Source organism: Phacochoerus africanus, chromosome 3, assembly GCF_016906955.1.
Source record: "Phacochoerus africanus isolate WHEZ1 chromosome 3, ROS_Pafr_v1, whole genome shotgun sequence".
NCBI lineage: Eukaryota > Metazoa > Chordata > Mammalia > Artiodactyla > Suidae > Phacochoerus > Phacochoerus africanus.
The window spans coordinates 199257297-199273110 of NC_062546.1; the positions used below are offsets into that span (position 1 = coordinate 199257297).

A 15814-nucleotide genomic window follows, 5' to 3' on the forward strand; every position below is an offset into this window, starting at 1 on the left:
ATGGGAAGTTTACCATTTGAACCATCTGCAAGTGCGCAGTTCTGTGGCGTTGAGGGCATATGCAGTGCCGGGCCACTGCTGCTGTCACCGAGCTCAGCTCCTCTAACATTTTTCTCACCCCCCAAAGGAAACCCCGGACCTGTTAAGCCATCTCTCCCACTTTCCCCTTTCCTTAGTCTCCGGCAACCTCTGAGCTGCTTTCTAGCTCTGTAGATTTGCCTGATCTGGATATGTATATAAATGGCAGCAGACAATATGTGTCCTTTTGTGACCTGGCCTCATGTTTTCAAGGTCATATTGTAGCCTGTGTTAGCACTTCATTCCTTTTTCTTGGACGAAAAATACTCCTTATCAGCTGGTAGACACCTGAGTTGTTTCCACCTTTAGGCTCCCGTGAATAGTGGTAGCAGCCTTACAAATCAGGCACAAAGAGGCAGCAGGGAAGACATGTGTGAGGCAGGCACTGCCCTTCACCCTCCTTCACCGACCCCTGCATCACCCGTCACGTGGTCCTCAGGGTGCGCCTTCTCTCCAAGCCCCATCGGCACGCGGGTCCACCAAGAGCGCCTCATCAACACGTGTGCTTTGACGGAAGCCGTGACCCGGAGTGGGAGGCGGTGGGTCCAGGGTGAAGCAAGGAGCGATCCTTCTTTTCCACTTCCCTTCCAATCCTTCCCGTGTCCAGGTGGCCTTTCTGCCGCTTCCTGACTCCTGGCCTTCCTGCTGGTGTGTACCTTCCAAGTCTCCTCAAAGCCCTTTAGCTCCTGGCATCTGGTGGACTCTGCTCATCCCTGTTCTGCTCTCAGCAAGTCTCGGTGTGCCTGGCCCCCAACACGCCAGCACTGCCCAGATCTCACGTGCAAAACATCGTTGCATTTTTGCAAAGGCTGTTTTGTTTATCAAGACGGGCCTTTCTCAGGGGTGTCATCTCTCCTCTCCCCACATTATCACGTCTCTAAAACCAATACCCAGGAGGAAGGGGATGGAGAAATCCCAGTTGCCTCCGTCTTGGGCCAGTGGAGTTTCTGGACCACATTCCAGGGAATACACTTAACATTCCTGCTTGACCACTTCCTGATTTCTGGTTTGTTTTGGTTTGAACCTCACTGAGCGCCGTTCGGCTGGGGCCTGGGGAGCTTCGGAGAAGATCTGCAGACAGAGCTCTCAGCCGGGTGACCTACAGTTGCGTTCTCACTGCTCTGCGTTCTCTTTTTCTAGCGAAGTGGCCACTGAGGTGCCGTTCCGCCTCATGCACCCCCAGCCCGAGGACCCAGGTCAGTCTCGCACGGTCTTGGCTTCCTCTCGTCCTTGGCCGCTCGAGGATTTAGTATCTAGTTGCTGCTAGTCTTCCCTGACCCCACCTCTGAGCATTCCAGCCACCTTCTGGTGCCTGGGCCCGCCCAGAACCAGGGCTGGGTTCTAGGTCACGGGCCAGGTGAACGTGTGTTGGAGGGACCATCCCTGCTTGAATGCAGACTGTCTCATCAGGTTTCATCTTTTTTTTTTTTCCTATTTTTTTGCTTTCTTTCTTTTTTTTTTTTTTTTTCTTCTATTCTTTATCTTTCATCAGGTTTTTATCAAGAATGGTTTAAAAGCAGAAGCTTTGCTGGGAACAGACCTGGAATTTTTTGTTTGTTTGTTTGTTTGTTTTTGTCTTTTTCCCTTTTTCTAAGGCTGCTCCTGCAGCATATGGAGATTTCCAGGCTATGGGTCTAATCAGAGTTATAGCCACTGGCCTACGCCAGAGCCACAGCAATGCCAGATCCGAGCCGTGTCTGCAACCTACACCACAGCTCACGGCAACGCCAGATCCTTAACCCACTGAGCAAGGCCAGGGATCGAACCTGCAATCTCATGGTTCCTAGTCAGTTTCGTTAACCACTGTGCCACGACAGGAACTCTGACCAGGATTTAGATTTAAAGAAAATTTGGGTGAAAATTGAATTTGACAGCCCGAGGCTTTTGCATTTCATTGGGAAACAGTAACAGGCATTTAGAAGAGTACCTCTGACAGGGGCAATTATGATGAGAACACAGAAAGTACTATAAAAGGGGGTCAGGCTGAGTACCTAATACCTCGGCTCCTTTGAATTGGCTCTTGTGTGGATGTTAAAAGTAAAGGAAGCTGGAGTTCCCGCCGTGGTTCAGTGGGTTATGAACCGACGAGTATCCACGAGGCCTCGGGTTCCATCCCTGGCCTCGCTCAGTGGGTTAAGGATCTGACGTTACCCTGAGCTGTGGTGTAGGTCGAAGACGTGGCTCAGATTGTGTGTTGCTGTGGCTGTGGTATAGGCCGGCGGCTACAGCTCCAATTCAACCCCTAGCCTGGGAACTTCCATATGCTGCAGGTGTGGCCCTAAAATGAGCAAAAAAAAAAAAAAAAAAAAAATGAAGCAATGGTTGTGCAGCTCTGGGAGCAAAGTACAAACCATGGGACTGTACATGTAACTAAGGGAATTGTGTGGTTTGCGAATTTGATCTCAGTACAGCTTTTTGAAACCGATAAATGAAGCAGCAAAAGTAATGTAGGTGTAACCTCAGAAATTCTGAGGACAAGTTCCTCACTGTGTGTTCAGATGGCTTAGTTGACAGGAAAGAACGAAGCACCTGTCTGGATGAAAACCCTCCATGTTACAGTAATTAAGATTTTTTTTTTTTGGTCTTTTTGCCTTTTTCTAGGGCCACTACTGCAGCATATGGAGGTTCCCAGGCTAGGGGTCAAATTGGAGCTGCAGCTGCTGGCCTACACCACAGCCACAGCAATGCGGGATCCAAGCCTCATCTGCAACCTACACCACAGCTCACGGCAACACTGGATCCTTAACCCACTAGGCGAGGCCAGGGATCGAACCTGCAACCTCATGGTTCCGAGTCGGATTTGTTAACCACTGAGCCACAATGGGAACTCTATTTAAGAATATTTTAAGTAAAAGTGGTGTCAACAAACGGGTTTCCTTTTTCTTATACTTCATAGAGATCTTTTCTTTTTCTTCTTTTTTTTCTTTTTTTTTTTTTTGGCTTTTTAGGGCCACACTCACGGCATATGGAAGTTTCCAGGCTAGAGGTTGAATCTCGGAGCCACAGCTGCCAGCCTACACCACAGCCACGGCAACGTGGGATCCGAGCCGAGTCTGTGACCTACACCACAGCATATGTCAACGCCAGATCCTTAACCCACTGAGTGAGGCCAGGGATCAAACCCACAACTTCATGGATCCTAGTTGGATTTGTTTACACTGTGCCACGATGGGAACTCCTATAAAAATCTTTTCTATATTGATAGTGAAATGGCATTTAAACATTAGAACGAGCCCCCGTATTCGTTTTGGCTTTGTCTCAAAAGTATTTTGTCTCAAAGTAGCTCTTTCAGATCTTTTGGATTCAAATCCTCAATGTGCTTTGCCAAAACCTTCCCTTGGGGGAAAAAAATGCAGTCTAACCCACATTTTTTTTTATTGGTTTATGTTTGTATCATTAAAACACTATTTTTAACTCTGTGAGATTGAGTTGCATTCTGGTCCCTTTCAAGGACATTTTAAGAGGCTGTTTAAAAACTTTGACCTGGGGAGATGTCATAGTTTATGTCAGATTGTTTTCTGGAGCTGTAAACAGACTTTATGACTTCGCTTGGGGAAAGTGGAGTGGTTCCTGTTCTGGGTATGACATTTTTCGTGTTCTAGTCATTATGGCTTTATATTGAACATATTCTAACATCAAGACGAAAACAATGAGGAATTCCCTGGTGGCTCAGTGGGTTAAGGATCTAGTGTTGTCGCTGCTGTGACTTGGGCCGCTGCTGTGGCACAGGTTTGATCCCTGGCCCTGGGAACTTTTGCATGCCACAGTCACAGCCAAAAAAACACTATGAGTTCCCACTCTGGTGCAGTGGAATAAGGATCTGGCATTGTCTCTGCAGCAGCAACATGGGTTCAGTCTTTGGCCTGGAAACTTCCATGTGCCACAAGTATAGCCAAAAAACCCCACTAAAACAATGATCTTTCATACTGCGATATTTCAGGGAGAAAGGACATATCACTCCATGGCCTCGAAATTATGATTTCCAGAGATTTATGAATCACCAAGTTTTAGTCACAGATGCATGCTTACACCTTTTTCTTTCTTTCTTTTTTCTTTTTTCTTTTTTTTGCCTTTTTTTAGGGCTATACCCATGGCACGTGGAGGTTCCCAAGCTAGGGAACTAATCGGAGCTGCAGCTGCCAGCCTATGCCAGAGCCACAGCCACGCTAGATCTGAGCCACGTCTGTGACCTACATCACAGCTCACGGCAACGCCAGGTCCTTAACCCACTGATTGAGGCCAGGGATGGATTGAACCTGCATCCTCATGGATGCTAGTCAGGTTTGTTTCCACTGAGCCACAATGGGAACTCCAGAGAAAGCATAAGTTGGAGTTAAGAAGCACTCCCAGAGGAGTTCCCGTCGTGGCTCAATGGTTAACAAATCTGACTAGGAACCATGAGGTTGCGGGTTCGATCCCTGGCCTTGCTCAGTGGGTTAAGAATCCGGCGTTGCCCTAAGCTGTGGTGTAGGTTGCAGACGTGGCTCGGATCCTGCGTTGCTGTGGCTCTGGCATAGGCCGGCGGCTACAGCTCCAATTAGACCCCTAGCCTGGGAGCCTCCATATGCCATGGGAGTGGCCCAAGAAATGGCAAAAAATAAATAAATAAATAAATAAATAAATAAATAAATAAATAAATAAGAAGCGCTCCCAGGCCAGGGGCCCAGGAATCTATAGGTAGGAAGTGCTGGAGAAATGCTGCCATGTTCTCGCTGTCCCTGTCGAGAGCATCCCTACAGATGCAGGTGCTAATTTGATTCTCTTCAAGGCTGATGGTCCCAGTTGGTATAACTTTATGCTTCACCCCGTGGGGGTCCAGGGGGGTCCTTGCCCAGCCTTGTTTTGCTGAGTCAGCCTCTCTGTGGGTCCCTGGGGGTTAGGGGCCCACACAGACCCCTCCCTCCCCATACTACTTTCCAGATGGGCAGTGGCTTACCCCCCACCACGGAGCTCCCCAAAGTCTCTGGCGTTGTGTAGCCTCACTTCGCTCTTCTTGGCTCCCCATGGGTGTGTATGTGTGTACACCAATACTTTACTACATGGGCAGCAGAAAGCTAAAAAAAACAAAAACAAAAACAAAAAAAAACAGGAGTTCCTCTTGTCTTTCAGCAGTAACGAACCCAACAAGTATTCCTGAGGACAGGGTTCTATCCCTGGCCCGGCTCAGTGGGTTAAGGATCTGGCATTGTCCTGAGCTGTGGTGTAGGTTGCAATGTGACTTGGATGTGGCGGTGGCTGGCTGCTGCAGCCCCAATTCAACTCCTAGCCTGGGAACTCCCTCATGCCTTGGGTGCGGCCCCAAAAAGACAAAAAAAAAATTTTTTTTAAGTCTCAAATAATTAGTAATTATTGTGGGTCTGCAAAATAAACATGAAAATATAACCCAACCCAACCCCTTCCAAAAGATCAATGTGTTAACAAAGAAATAAAACTCCCTGAAGAGCCAGAGAGTGGCTTTCAAGCTTCAGTGCCCACCCCAGCCACTGGGGTACTGGTTCGAGGTCAAGTCCCAGGACTCACTCCTAGAGCGCCAGATGTGGAAAATGGGCCTGGAGTGTGGGTTGTGACAGCTCCTGGGGACTCTGATCTCTACAGTGTCCAGAGGACACAGGGAGAAATGCTGTGAAAAGAGACACACAGCCTCAGAGGGGTAAGCCTAATGGGGAACAGCGCCCTGGAGGTGAGCTTGTGGCTTGTTCCATTTGCCAGGTGAAGGTTGTTGTGGCACATTTTAAAGGAAGAGATGGTTAAAAATGCAGGAGGAAATTCCCTCTGTGGCTCAGCGGTAACACACCTGACTAGTATCCATGAGGACGTGAGGACATGGGTTCGATCCCTGGCCTCACTCAGTGGGTTAAGAATCCAGCGTTGCTGTGAGCAGTGGTATAGATTGCAGACACGGCTCCGATCTGGTGTTGCTGTGGCTATGGTGTAGGCCAGCAGCTGCAGCTTTGATTCGACCGCTAGCTTGGGAGCTTCCATATGTCATGAATGCTGCCCTAAGAAGCACCCCCACCCCAAAAAAATGCAGGAAGAAATGACCCTCAGAGTGGGAAATGGCAAAGAAGTAGGAATGACATGCAATTCTCATAAAACGCATATATCTAGGCCTTTTATCCTGCAAAGTCCCCTAAAGAAGGAAGAGAATTTCCAGGCAGACAAGACCGATGCTAACGGCTCTCTCTCCTTCCTCCCCTGCTGGCAGAGGCCATGGACAGGTAAGGGCTGCCCTGAGCTCCCCACTCTGTGACTTCCTCCACCGCAGCTGTCGTGTGAGCCATGACAGTTGTGTCTTTTTTCTTTTTTGTAATGCAAGTTCCTGATTTCGGCTTTGATTGCCGAGGCATCCACTTCAAAGAGGCGTCCACTTCAACGCTGGCCAGCCAAGGACTAGATCAGAGCCCGGCCTTCTCCCCCCACTGAGGCTCCCTTGGTTGAGAGATCTTGGTTGATTTCAATAGCAGATCTTTTGAGTCCCTTGTTTTTAGTCTTTCTGGACTTTAAATTCCCAGTCTTCTGTTTTACATGCACCAGCAGAGTGAACCCTGGAAACCCTAGGCCCCAGCGCCCCAACCCCAATAAACATGCGGAGCCCCAGGCCCCTCCGCAAGGTCTCTCTCCCACTTTCACCCACGACCTGGTGGTGTGGCCCCAGGTGTGCTGTGTAATTTCCAGATCCTGTAAGTAATAAACCTTTATTTTCTCAACGTTTCTGGATGGTTATTGCTGAAGGGCGTCTTGCAATCATTATAAGAACCACAAGGGCCAGTTTAACCATAACATTGGTTACTGATAGGCTGAGACCTGCACAAGACAAGTACAAACCCCAAGTCCACAGCCCATGCTCTCAGCACCGGCTGAGGCCCCGGTTTTCCCCTGCTCCCTCGTTCTGGGGCGTGTACACACGTGTACACACCAACACAGACGTAAACCACACCCACCACTCGGCCCTCAACACAGGCAGACGGACAGACACGGTTGTCCTGGGCATCATATATGTCTGCTCTGTGGGTTGCCTTGTTTTCGTTTGTTAAAAGAGATTTGACATGAAAAGCTGCGAGGAGAAAAGCATTGTTTCACGTGCCGTCATGTAGAAAAGTCTCCATCAGCTCCTATTGCAAGAGGAAGATCAAGGATCCTGTTTGCCTCAAAATTGCGCTGCAAGCTTCAAAGAACATGCCATGATCAAAATGTTCTTTGTTTTTTATTTTAGTTTTCAGGATGAAAATTTTGTTTTTGAGGAATTTGCTCGCCAAAATCTGAAAGATGCAGGAGAACTTAAGGAAGAGAAGACAGACCAGGAGGCAGCGGCTCATGAGTGAAGAGGTCGGCCCCGGGCCACGGGCTGCGGGGTCCTTAGCAGCGTGGCCCCAGCGCCCTGCATGCAACCCTTTAGTTGTGCTGAATCCCAGAGTGCGGGTCTTCTCACAGAAATAAAGTTTGTCTCTTACGCCCTGGTGGTGAGTCAGGCTGACTTGTTGGGGAGGCCGAGGGGCAGCACCAACGTGGAAGCTGAGTCTGGGGCGGGGGCAGGGTAGCGTCTAGAAAGGAGGCTCCGTGCTGGCCCGTCGAGGCCAGAAAGCATCCTGAAATCAGTGTCTCCCCTGGTGGGGACTGGTGTGTCCCAGGTTTTCTCCAGGGACCCAAGCTGTTGCCCTGGTAACTGGTGGGGGGGGGGGCAGTGTGTCTAATGACAGGAGCAAACCTAGCTCCAGGGCACCCGAAGGGCCTCCTGAGACAAACAGGGCCGTGGACTGACCCAGCTTCTGGATGGATGCTCCATGGCCAGCGATGGCAGAGCCCAACCCTAGGAATGGGTGTCCCGGGAGAGGGGGTTCACTGCGAGCCAGATGGGCTTCTCCGTCAGACTGTCTTCACTGAGATTGGGCCTCGAGGGGGGGGAGGGGATACTCGCTTCCAGAAGGAAGGCGGAGCCGAAGAAGGAGGCGCGACTGAGATGCTGCCAGGGCCCTGTCCTTCAGAGTCCCCTCCTTGGCCCGTGGTACCCCCACCTGGGGCCTGCTAACAATGGCAGAGAGACTGACCTGCTCTCTTGGTGGCCACGGAGGGGCTCGGAGGATGTGCAGGTTCTGGTCCGAGCTTCCAGGGACTAGGAAAACGGGGTTTGGAGAGTGCCGCTCAGTTTAACCCACTCACAGGAGGTGTGCGGATGAATGGGAGGGGTCCTGTGTGGGCTGGACTCTTGGGGTCAGGTCTCCAGGACCAAGAGCAGTGGCAGAGGGCTGGAAACAGCATGGGTTCCATGCATACCAAGGCTCCCACATCTGGATTTGTTCAGCGGCATTCCAGGCTGGTCTGTGCCCTGGGGACAGGGATTTAGACCAGAAGCTCCACTTGGGAACCTTGGGGCTCCTGCACGCACAAAGCTGGATTTGAACTTGAGTGTTGGATTTGAACTTGAGTGTTGAATTTGAAGCCCTCTGATATTGACAGGGATGAGAATTCACTTCTGGAGAAGGAAGAATAATAATAGGAGTTTCTCTTGGGGCTCAGCGATGTCTCCCTGAGGATGCAGGTTTGATCCCTGGCTTTGCTCAGTGGGTTAAGGATCTGGCGTTGCCGTGGCTGTGGTGTAGGCCAGCAGCTGTAGCTCTGATTTGACTCCTAGCCTGGGAAATGCCATATGCTGGCAGGTGCGACCCTAAAAAGAGAAAAAAAAAAAGGCAAAAAGCTGGGCCTTTGGTCTATAGGTTTGCAGAGTCAGACACAACTTCCTGCGTTTTTTCTCCTGTGCTGGTGCTGGGGGAACAGCAGGCTTCCACTCCAGCCCAACCCCCTCTCTCAGGACAGAGCTGATCAGCGCAGGAGGCAACAGCAGGTTCCCCTGGGGATCTGAGCCCCTCTGCTGCGCTCCCACCTCCAAAGCCCATAGGCCAGCTATAGTTGGCTCCTACTGGAGACCCTGGGCAAGGGCCTGGTGAGAGAACTGGCCTGCTGGTTGCTTTGCTTGACCCCAGGATATCCTAAGCCAGGGTGGGTGGTAGTAGGCCCAATCTTTTAAACCGAGTGGGTGTGAGAGCAGAGAGAAGAGCTGGAGGGCCAGTCCCTGGAGACCTGAGGCCAGAACAGCCTGGGCCCTCCAGGTTATTTTGGTTCCCAAACGCCTGACTCGTAGACTTTTGAGTGCTGGCTCGTTTACGACCTGCAGCTGGCCACCCTGCAAGGGCGTGGAGGTGGGAGCAGGAAGTGAGCCGCCAGCTGCCCCCAGTGGGACGTGGAAGCCATCCTGAGCCTGCGTGAGAGAGGCCTTGTGTCTGCTCAGCGTGCAGATCCCTAGTGTCAGGAGGCAGGAGGTGCGTGTGCACGCTGCGTGTGCAGCCCCGGATTTTCTAGGTAGGTGCAGCGGAAGAAACAGGGTGCAAAGGAGCTGGCGGTGCTGCATGGAGAAAGGGACGGAGTTTTGCAATGTTCTGCAAGCAAAGGGCTGGAGAAGGGGGGTCGCTGCTCTTTACCGCGCACCTGCCTGTGCTAGGCACTTCGCAGGTTACAGCTGATCGTTCTAACCATGCTTGTAGGTTGGTCTTGTTCCCACTTATTACATGAGAAAAGGGCCATTCAGAGAGGTTATGTACCTTATCCAAGGTCACACAGCTAGAGAGAGTCGGAATTAAGACTCGAATTTTGGTTTCCTTGAGTCTATAACCAGAATTTTGCTCACCTTCGAATGCTGAGTATGCCTGAGATTTGGGGGGGGGGTAGGGTGGAGGAAGGGGGGATTAGCATTTTTGACTCACCAGTGGCTGCTCTTAAGCTTTTTTTAAACTTAATTAATTAATTAATTTTGCCTTTTTCTGGGGCCACTCCCGCGGCATGTGGAGGTTCCCACGCTAGGGGTCTAAGCGGAGCTGTAGCCACCGGCCTATGCCACAGCCGCAGCAACGCGGGATCCAAGCCTCGTCTGTGACCTACACCACAGGTCACGGCAACGCCGGGTCCTTAACCCACTGAGCAAGGCCAGGGATGGAACCCGCAACCTCATGGTTCCTAGTCGGATTCGTTAACCACTGCACGACGACGGGAACTCCTTAGGCCTTTTTTTTTTAAGTTGAAAATATTACTGAGGAGTTCCCATTGTGGCTCAGCGGAAGGGGATCCAACTTGTATCCATGAGGATCCAGGTTCGGTCCCTGGCCTTGCTCCGTGGGTGGGCAACTGAGCATTGCCATGAGCTGTGGTGTAGGTCGCAGATGCGGCTCAGATCTGTTATTGCTGTGGCTGTGGTGCAGGCCAGCAGCTGTAGCTCCAATTCGACCCCCTAATCTGAGAACTGCCATATGCTGCAATTACAGCCCTAAAAACCAAAAAAAAAAAAAAAAAGTATTATTGAGATAATTGTAGATTAACATGCAGTTCTAAGAAAGCGTTCGGAGAGATCCCCCACGGGTAACATCCTGCAAAGCTCTAGCTGCTACCGCAGCCGGGATATTGACATTCATGTAATCCCCCCCATCTTATTCAGATTTCCCCTGTTGTACTTGCACTCGTTTGGGGTGTGTGTGTATGTGTATGCATGTGTGCATTTAATTCTCTACAATTTTATTGCGTGTAGCTAACTTCTTTTCAGGGTGTCTGTTTTCCTATTCCATCAACATTTTTTACTGCCTGCCTCCCAGTCTAGTGTTCTGGCTCCAAGGATTTAGTTTACTGATCCTTGGGGTCGGACTTCGAGGGCCCAGAGGTGGGCATGTTTGGAAATGGTTGGGGGTGGTATTGGGTTGACACCGTGCCTGGCGGCAGGAAAACTCTATGCCACACACAGTAAAGAAGTGTCCTGCTCCGGATATCAATCATAAGCGCAGTTCAGGCTAACATAAGATTATGCCCATGTTTTCAAGGGCATCGTTTATCTAGCCGAACACGAAGCGGTTTTTTTTGACGGGAGGTGCACTTCCACGCTGACAGGTCGAGGAGAAAGATTAGGTTGGATGTGAAGGGTGTTATTACTGCCACTTTGATATGCCCTTAAGGGGGGGTGAACTCGGGGAGCAGCTATTGTGATGGATGAATCATGGCGTGACTCACTCGGGAAAGAGGCGCCCGCCGGGGTGAACAGCGCCCGCAGCCACCGCGGAACACAAAGGCTTCTTCGCTCATCAGAGAAAATATGTCAGTTATGTTCCTCTGACTTAAGAACATAATATAGTTCTTACTAAGCCGAATGCACTTTAAAAAAGCCTCTTTTTAATTTTCAACTGGTTTTAGATTTACAGAAAAGTGGCAAAGTACAGCGAGTTCTCCCACACCCGGCTTCTCCTAAGTTATTAACACCTTATATTAGGATGGTACATTTGCCACCCTGAATCGATACTGACAGGTTATTATTAAACTTAAGCCCATTCTTTACTCAGATTTCCTTCGTTTTTTTTTTTTTTTGTTTTGGTTTGGTTTTTGTTGTTTGTTGTTTCTTTTAGGCCGGGCCCACGGCATGGGGAGGTTCCTGGGCCAGGGATCAAACCCACACCACAGCAGAGACAACGCCAGATCCTTAACCCGCTGGGCTACTGGAGAACTCCCAGGTTTCCTTAGTTTTTGCCTAAATTCCTTTTTCTGTTCCAAGATCCCGCAGGACATCCAGTTGTCACCTTTCCTTGGCTGTGACAATTTCTAGTGCTTTTTCATAATTGCAGATAGATTCCTATCCAGCCACTGCTTCTACCTCTTAACTCTCCCTTGTGTTTGTGTTCATGGCCTTGGCTTTTCACCTCTAAAATGATGGATTCGGGAACCCAGGTGTCCCGTGAGCATCTAGCAGGTGTAACTAACAGCACACTCAGGCACCTCAAGTGCAGTTTGCTCCAAACCGAGTTCATCTTCTTCATCCTCCCCTTGAAAGCCCCGCATCTGGGAGGCACCCTGGCTCATCCTGCTCCCTAATCTCCTGACCAGCAGCAGCTGGTCCCTTTGCTTCCCTCTGCCGTGTCTCCTGTCTGTCGCCTCCTCTCTCCATCCCCAGAACTGCCTCCTCGATTCTGGCCCAAATCAGCATTGCCTGGATTGCTAAATTGTTTTTTTTTTTTTTTTTGGTCTTTTTGCTATTTCTTTGGGCCGCTTCTGTGGCATATGGAGGTTTCCAGGCTAGGGGTCGAATCGGAGCTGTAGCAGCCGGCCTACAACACAGCCACAGCAATGCGAGATCCGAACCATGTCTGAGACCTACACCACAGCTCACGGCAACACCGGATCCTTAACCCACTGAGCAAGGCCAGGGCTCGAACCTACAACCTCATGGTTCCTAGTCAGACTCATTAACCACTGCGCCACGACAGGAACTTCCTAAATCGCTTTTTAATGCCCTCTCTGTTTCTAGTCTTTTCTCCTCTGCATCACTCTCTGTCCGGATGCATTAGGTCCCCTGCTTTTTTAAAACTCTCCAGGGGCCCTGGTGCCCAGGGGATAAAGTCCTTGCTCCTGAGGGGACAGAGGCCGCTCTGGGTCCTGGTGCAGCTGCTCCCCACAACCTCACCCTTGGCTCACCGGCCAATCGAAATCCCTTGTCATCCTCCCAACTTCCCTAGTAGTCTCCTGCCTAGTCTTCATGTTTTCCTGGAAAATTCTCTCCATCTCCTAGCCTTTCTAGTCAAAGCTCCCAACCCTGCTAGGGTCACCTCTCCTTTGAAGAGCCTTCCCTGACACCCCAGACAGTTAACTCTTTCTCCCCCGGTACAGCTCCTCCCCCTCCCCCACAACCCCAGGGTTTTGCACTTCGGTATCACACTGTATTTATAATGGACTGATACAAAAATCACTAGTCTCTGTGGAGAAGCAAGATACCCTCCCCTCGGAGCCCTTATTAGTCTCTTCCTGCTGTCATGACAAAGTACCACACACCTGGAGCTTCAGCAACAGAAATTGATTTTCTCACAATTCTGGAGGCCAGAAGTCTGAGATGAAGCTGTCGGCAGGGTTTGATTTCTTCCTATTTTTCTTTTTTCTTTTCTTTCCTTTTTTTTTTGTCTTTTTAGGCCTGCACCTGTGGCATATGGAAGTACCCAGGCCAGGGGTTTTATCAGAGCTGCAGCTGCCGGCCTACACCACAGCCACAGCAACACTGGATCCGAGCCGCATTTGCGATCTACACCACAGCTCATGGCAACACCAGAACCTTAACCCACTGAGCGAGGCCAGGGATTGAACCTGTGTCCTCAGGAATACTAGTTGGGTTCCTTAACCAGTGAGCCACGATGGGAACTCCAGGGTCCAATTTCTGAGGCCTCTCTCCTTGGCTTGTAGATGGCTCCTCTGCATGTCTTCATACGGTCTTACCTCTGAGCCTGTCTGCATCCAAATTTCTTCTTATAAGGACACTGGTTGTATGGGATTAGATTCCCCATTTTAGCTTGATTACCTCCTCGAAGACCCTGTCTCCAAATATGCCCACATTCTGAGCTATTAGAGGGTTAGGATTTCAACACATGGGTGTCGGGGAGACACAGGTCAGCCCACAACAAGACCCTTCTCTCCTCTTTCTTCCTATAGGCTCCTCTCGGCTTCCTGGGAGGCCTTCCCCTGAAGGGTCAAGGGCTTGGGAATCACATGGTCCAAGTTCAAATTCTGCCTCTCTTGCATTCTTTGGGGGAGGTTTCCCAACCTCAAGTTGTAGAGTCTCCACCTCTAGAATCAGACCACCGAGCTCGCTCTGGGGGGACTTGCGTGTGGATTGGTCAAGGGTCTGGCACGTGCCCAGTGGTTAGGATATGGGCGTCATCGCTATTCTCCTGAGTTGCAGAACTTTCCTCGGCAATGGAAATAGTCTCTATTTGTGCCGTCCGGTGTGGTAGCTGCTAAATCATAGGCAGCTACTGAGCAGTTGAACGGTGGCAAGTGTGATCGAGGAACTGAAAATTTAATCTTAATTAACTGAAATTGAAGTAGCCCGTGTGGCTAATGGGCAGCGCTGGCACCCAACCTTTCTCCACCTGGATGTCTCAGAGGGGCAGCCAAGACTCAGCTGATCTCAACTCCAAGGGCACCCCTCTTCCTCCCAGCCAGGGCTCCACCCACTCACGGTCCAGCGGTCTTAGGTGGGAAGGAGGGGCTTATCTCAAATTGCCATGGCCTCCTGCTAGCCATCACTCCCCTTCCCACTTCTCTATCTTTGCTTCCCTTCCCATTAATCCAGGGCAGACACCTGCCCCGGTTACTTCAAAGCCCGGATCCCAGGCCTCAGCGTTGTGACCCAGCCCCGCCCAGGATTAAGATCCCTCAAGGGCTTCCTGGTGCTCTTAGGACTCAGCCTAAAAGACCAAACTCCTTATCAGCTTTGCAAAGCCCAGGCTGAGCTGCCCGCCCCCAGGCTCACCTCTTCAAGCATTTTCCTTCCTTTGGGCTACAGTTTCCCTTTTTTCTAAAGACGTGCTCTTTCTTTGCCTCCAGGACTTCGCCTCTTGGCCTAGAACAGGGTTCCTTGGTTAGGGATAACTCCCGCTCGCATTTTCTCTCATTAAACATCTTTTTCTCCAGGGAGCCTTCTCAGATGGAATCGTGTCTGTTCCGGCATCCCGGAGGCCTGTCCCAAGTACTTTTTCTTTCGTGCGCTCACGCACTCATCCACTTCCCGAACTGTTTATCGTGCAACTAACTACCAAATGTCAGCATGCTGTTTAGATGCTGGCGACACAAGGCAGGGCAAGAAAGACACGGTCCCGGGCCGCCTGGGGGTCACTTACATTCTTGAAGGGGCGATCAAAGATTAAAAAAATAAGCACAGAAATAAAACACCACCACAAATTGTGTCCCAGGAAGACAATAAACAGAGGCTAAAACCAGGTGCCCGGCCGCCCCGGGAGGGAGCAAAGGGCCCCGGGCGCGGCGCCAACTCCGGCCGCGCGCGCGGCCGGCAGGGGGCGCGGAGGGGCGGAGCGGGAGACCGCTGTCCCGGCCCCGCCCCTCCAGGCCCCGCCCCCGCCCTGGCCCCCGCCCCCGCCCGCTGTGCGCGCGCTGGCCCGGCAGCATGGCGGCGGCGGCGGGCGCCCCTCCGCCGGGTCCGCCGCAGCCGCCTCCGCCGCCGCCGCCCGAGGAGTCGTCCGACAGCGAGCCCGAGGCGGAGCCCGGCTCCCCGCAGAAGCTCATCCGCAAGGTGTCCACGTCCGGCCAGATCCGCCAGAAGGTGAGCTCGCGGCGGCGGCGGCCCGGGCGCGCGCCCCTCACGCCGCGGCAGCCCCGTGAGGCCCGCAGTCCGGCCGGAGCAGCCGCCCAGGCCCGGCCCGGCCCGGCCTAGGGTCCCGTCGGGGGCCGCTGCCGGGACGGAGCGCGCTCCGCGGGGTAACGGGCCGGGCGTCCGGGCTGAGCGCGCCCCCCCCGGCGGGGCGGCGGCGGCGGCGGGCGGCGGGGACCCCGGGCCGGGGCGCAGGTGGGCGCCGCGCGGGGCCGGGCGGGCTGGGCGCTCGGCTGGGTGGGCCGCGAGGGCCGGGGGGACAGGCCTGCAGGCGGGGGGCCGAGCGCGCCAGAATGGGGGCTCCTGGCTGCGCCCCACCGGCGAGCGCTCCCCGACCCGGGTTCTGCACATTTGGGAGGTCCCATCGGGCTCTTTCCCGCCGGGTGCCCTGCCTTCACCTGTGGTCCCCTGAGACATTCAATTGGACCCGGGTGTGGGGGCTCTTCCCTTCCCTCCCCTCCCCTCCGGTGGCTTTTCGTGCGGGGAAAAGGCAGGCATGCGGTTCTGTGACGGTCTCTCTCGTCCTCGGGAAAGCGGGGAGAAGGGGCTGGCCCTGGCTGC

The 15814-nt window shown here is 52.2% G+C and overlaps 2 protein-coding genes across 10 annotated transcripts in view; both read left to right on the forward strand.

Moving 5' to 3' along the window:
* The window catches only part of SAG (S-antigen visual arrestin), a 36875-nt gene extending 29340 nt beyond the window's left edge, over nucleotides 1-7535 (forward strand). The window contains exons 14-16 of one of the 4 annotated variants that reach the window (XM_047773795.1): nucleotides 1219-1274; nucleotides 6284-6296; nucleotides 6395-6785. In XM_047773795.1, the coding sequence (XP_047629751.1) occupies nucleotides 1219-1274; nucleotides 6284-6296; nucleotides 6395-6401 (76 nt within the window). In that variant the 3' untranslated portion in view covers nucleotides 6402-6785. Of the gene's footprint in view, nucleotides 1-1218; nucleotides 1275-6186; nucleotides 6297-6394; nucleotides 6786-7291 lie in introns of those variants that run through there. The other 3 variants (XM_047773792.1, XM_047773794.1, XM_047773793.1) reach the window with 3 other exon arrangements.
* A 7495-nt stretch (nucleotides 7536-15030) lies between these two features.
* The window catches only part of DGKD (diacylglycerol kinase delta), a 116773-nt gene continuing 115989 nt past the window's right edge, over nucleotides 15031-15814 (forward strand). For 5 of the 6 annotated variants that reach the window (XM_047773796.1, XM_047773797.1, XM_047773799.1 and 2 more), the window contains exon 1: nucleotides 15039-15205. In XM_047773796.1, the coding sequence (XP_047629752.1) occupies nucleotides 15050-15205 (156 nt within the window). In that variant the 5' untranslated portion in view covers nucleotides 15039-15049. Of the gene's footprint in view, nucleotides 15206-15814 lie in introns of all 6 variants that reach the window. The other variant, XM_047773800.1, reaches the window with a different exon arrangement.